A 4,875-nucleotide genomic window follows, 5' to 3' on the forward strand; every position below is an offset into this window, starting at 1 on the left:
TAGTTAATGATAAAAGAATTTCTGGCTCAGCTTTATTAACTCTATGTACTTATGATGAACACTTTCTGGTTAGTTTGCGAATTCCAGAATAAATCCCCCAATATTTACTGATCAGTTTACTATTTTACCTGATGAAAATCTTCACCTTCTGCTATCAGTTCTTTGATATGTGAATCTTTGCCTTCCAGCTTTTTCCTGTGTAAAAATTCCAGTTGTATCCATCCTGCCTTGTCCTATATAAGATTTTTGAAAATGCTACTTGTCCTCTTCAAGTTCCAGGCCTCGACTGGCAACATGGCTAAACACACCAGGAAGGTTGGAATTGTTGGTAAAAATGGAACACGTTATGGTGCATCCCTCAGAAAAATGGTGAAGAAAATTGAAATTAGCCAGCATGCCATGTATACTTGTTCCTTCTGTGGCAAGAACAAAATGAAGAGATGGGCTGTGGGTATCTGGCATTGTGGATCCTGTATGAAAACAGTAGCTGGTGGTACATGGACCTACAATACCACCTCTGCAGTTACAGTCAAATCCACCATCAGAAGACTGAAGGAATTGAAAGACCAGTAAAATTTTCTCCCCATCAAATATCTGTAGGCCATAGTCCAACCATAAATGGGTTAATTTATGTAATAAAACAAATCACTTTGGTTTTTAATAGTAAAAAAAAAATTCTACTTGTGGGCTACTGGTTTTTGTGTACCACAACATTATGCTCCAAGCATATAATAAACCGGTTATTAAAATGTCTGTGTGCATTGATGAATATGATATGAATTGATAGTGCCTATCAATGAATACCTGAATGGTCTTACATCAGTCCAGAAGAAGTTAGTGAAACATACCTTCCCACCCCAGGGGCAGATGGGGGAAGGAAAGGTAAAAAATACTGGGGCCAAATTGCTGCTTATGATGTAGGAGGCAAAAAAGGGGTTAACAGAAAAACCTAAGACCCAAGCTCTAATTTAGATATGAGACCCCAGTTAATGGAGAACTTAAGACTTGAAGCTTCATTAATACAAGTCAGGGCCTAGGTTCTTGTTACCTGTGAGAAAATGGGTAGTTGTCTCCTCTCAATGAGGATATAACAGTCAATCATACTCCTCCTGACCTGTTTTTAGGACAAAGGTCTCAGATCCCCTCCTCCCCTTCTGGCTAACAAAATCACTTGGTTCTAGGAGTCCTGGTCCCAATAAGGTCTGCTACTGAGTTGTGTCCATATAAGGAAGAATAAGGTCCACTCCTGAGTTATGCCTATATAAGGAAGAGGGATGGAAATACTGCGTTCTGATTAGCTAGTTTTTGCTCATAGATTGTAACCCTTGAGTAATTGGACCAATGATGAAAAAAAGGGGAGGGTCCTTTCGTGTTAGGGACTAGGCTTTAAAACAGGGCCTGTGAGCCCCCTTTCGTTGCACCCACTAGCTGCACACTAGGGTGCCTCCTTCTCACAAGAAGGAAATAAAAGAGCCTTTGTCACACTGCTGCTGAGTTCCTGAGAATTATTGAGAAGAGGATTGTTTTCCCTCACATTACCCACATTAATCAGCACCCATAACAAGAACATAAAGAAGTAGGTCATAGAAACCTTAACTATAACAATGGTACACAGATAGGGTATAGAAATTTTAACTGATAAATGAAAATATTTTGAAACCAGGCATGGGAATAAAAAGGTGACATGTGCAGAAAAGGCCAAATTTATCCCCAGATTCACCTTATGACATGTAAACCCCCAAAACACACCTCCACAGAGAAAGGTACCCACCTTGGGGTTGGCTCAAGACCCCAGGAACTCCAAATTAGGATAAACCCTCCCCTGTACCTCCCTAAGGTGGAGATTATTATAATGAGACTGATAATCAGTTTATCTGTACTATAAATATAACTGTCTTTTCGTTCCTTATTGGAGAGATACCTTTCCACTTTTCTGGTTCTCTCCCTGTGTTCACTCACAGTATTGCAATAAAACTTGGTAAACTGAGTCACTGAGTCTTGTAATTCTTTTGGGATGACTCACAATCAATTTGACCCTAATTCCATCCCACATCATTTACATTATTAAAGGAGGATGCTTTTGTTTAATTGCTATTTTAAAGTTATAGGTCTTCCCTTGCAATCATATTAACTATTGAATTATATACTTGAATTGATTTTTTTTTAATCTAGAGGGGGCAGAAAAGAGTCATGCCTCAGAAAGTGACTTAAGTACTCTTTATTGAGTTGACCAATATAAAGATACTACCCTTATTTCCACTAATAGCAGTGCACAGTAGTAGAAAGAGGGCAAGCTTTGGAATCAAGAAGATCTGGGTTTAAGTCCAATCTCTGAGGCACACTTGGCTTGGTGACCACATGCAAGTCACTTAATCAACTAGTACCTCAGACAACTCTCTGATCATCAACTATATATGAGATGCCAATCTATATGGAATAGAGTTTCCACATTGGGAGTTTCTTATAGATAAAATCACGAATCAGGATCTTTAAGTCCTCCCCACCCCAAAGTGTGGAAGGTCCTCCTCATTTTAAATAAAAGATCAACTTTGCAAAAGATTTATTAAGCACCTACCAAGTGCCAGTCTCCATGAGAAGAGCTGTTGATGAAAAGAAAGGCAAAATTAGTCCTTACTTTCAAGGAACTCATAGTCTGCTGAGGCAGACAACATTCAAGTGACCATGCACAATAAGATGTGTGTGTGTGTGTGTGTGTGGGTGTGGGTGGGAGGGGTGGGGGGTGGGGGGGTGTATGAGATAAATTGGGCTCAATTTCTCATCTCAGAGGGAAGTCACTAGGATTAAGGAAGACCAAGGAAGGTTTCTTGTAAAAGGCAGGACTTAAGTTGAGAATTCAGGGAAGTCAAGGAAACCAGGAAACTCAATTTGCCAGAAGTTATCAGTTAAAGAGCATTTATTAAGTACCCCTGTTTACCAGGTGTCAGGGAGACTCGGGACCTGGATCAAGGGGCTAGCTCATCCAAAGAATTGGAGCCTCATCATGAATCTTATAAGATAAAAAGAGATTTACTAGGAGAGAGGAATATATGGCTGGGGAACAAATAATTATGTTGACTGTCCCACTAGAGTAAGAGAAGACCTGGTCTTTTGTATCTTAAAAAACAAAGAAAGGGGAAGGAATTACAAAGCAAGAAGAAATACAAAAACGGGGGCCAGATAACTAAGAGGGGATTTTTTTATAACAGGTGTCAGTAGAATATGCAGCATCCATATTCTGCATATGGTCTTGCAGACCTTAGTATTGCTTATCAGCCTACTGGGCTGGCATGACCTTATTATGCCACACCTTATTCCTGAGGTGGGAGACTGCCACTTTTCCCTTGGGACAGTTTTAAGGACTCCTTTTGGGGTTAGAATCTTTAGGTTTCTTGGGGTCCCACTGCATTCCCACAATACCAGGCACTGTGCTGAGTGTGGGGGGTACAAAGAAAGGTAAAAATCAAGCAAAAAACCAGTCCCTTTTTTCAAGGAGCTCACTATTTAAGGAGGAAGGCAACATGCAATCAACTATACACAAACAAGATGTATATGGGACAGATTGGTGATAGTCCTAAAGGGAAGACACTAAGATTAAAACAATTGGGGAAAGCTTTTTATAGAAGGTGTGACTTTAAGGACAATGCCCTAACCAGGCTTTTGCTTTCTGAACAAGCTTTTCTAGATTCTTGTTACTGTTGTAACTCAACTGAAGAATTTCTAATTATATATTTCTTGCAAATTAGAAGGAAATTGTTCAAGCATGAAAATCAAGTCCAGCATAGAAATCAGTGGATATTTAAACAGCTTATAGAGTGAACAAACATTAGTCATTCCAGTCTATCATTTTGTGATGAATATGGAATTTCAACACCTTTGTCTATCCATGAAATATAGAAGTCAGCACAATAAGAATGCCATGGGCTTTGGAATGTTTTTGCACCAGCTGTGGAAGGTTGCTCTGGCCCAAAAGAATGACATGAAAGAAAAATGCTAGGGGCTGCACCTGTGATTTTATTGGTACAGGGAACTATTAGATGAGGAAACTCCCTTTATCAATGCAGGTTGGCACCTTCTCTGGAACATACTTCTCACTATACTACTGAGAAGTGACTTCCCTAAGGTACAACACTCTATATGAGTCAAAGGAAGACTTGAATTCTAGCTTCCTGAATTCAACACCAAAGCTTTATCTACTATGTTTATCGACTATGTATATCTACTGAGAGTCTACTACTCTTAAATGACAGAATATATAGCACAACAGTTTTTAATCTGGAGTCCACAAACCCTGGATAGATTTCAGGGGGTCCATGAACTTGGATGGAAAAAAACAAACAAACCAAAAGATAATTTCTAATGGTCATGATAATAATTTGGGGCAGCTAGGTGGCACAGTGAATAAAGCACCACCCTTGGATTCAGGAGGATCTGAGGTCAAATCTGGCCTCACTTGACACTTACTAGCTGTGTGACCCTGGGCAAGTCACTTAACCCTCATTGCCCTGCCCCCCTCCCCCCAAAAAGATAATAATGACTCATTTTAATGTGATTGACTCCTTCAGAGTCAATGGAGTTCAGTGGCAAGACATAGCTCAGGATGATTGGTGATGGCCTGGATGTACTGGGAGACCTTGGCCTTTTTAAGCTAAGGTTTTTCCCACATCATAGTTAGTCTGTGGCAACACCCATTCAGTAGTTATGGCTAGGTAAGAACTGAGGCAAAAGGTGGCCTGGTTTGCCTTTATAAAAGAATCAACTGGGGGCAGCTAGATGGCGCAGTGGATAGAGCACCAGCCCTGGATTCAGGAGTACCTGAGTTCAAATTCCGCCTCAGACATTTAATACTTACTAGCTTGTGTGACCCTGGGCAAGTCG

The 4,875-nt window shown here is 40.2% G+C and overlaps 1 protein-coding gene across 1 annotated transcript; it reads left to right on the forward strand.

The window, feature by feature from the left end:
• Positions 1–294: 294 nt before the first annotated feature.
• Positions 295–573, forward strand: LOC122725861 (60S ribosomal protein L37a-like). Its single transcript, XM_043963210.1, has one exon. It carries the CDS (start codon positions 295–297, stop codon positions 571–573), a length of 279 nt encoding a protein of 92 aa, XP_043819145.1.
• The last annotated feature ends 4,302 nt before the right edge of the window (positions 574–4,875 follow it).

Source organism: Dromiciops gliroides, chromosome 4 (assembly GCF_019393635.1).
Source record: "Dromiciops gliroides isolate mDroGli1 chromosome 4, mDroGli1.pri, whole genome shotgun sequence".
Taxonomy (NCBI): domain Eukaryota; kingdom Metazoa; phylum Chordata; class Mammalia; order Microbiotheria; family Microbiotheriidae; genus Dromiciops; species Dromiciops gliroides.

Excerpts from the sequence above, each read along its gene's own strand:
- LOC122725861 (XM_043963210.1), top strand. The coding sequence starts at position 295 with ATGGCTAAACACACCAGGAAGGTTGGAATTGTTGGTAAAAATGGAACA.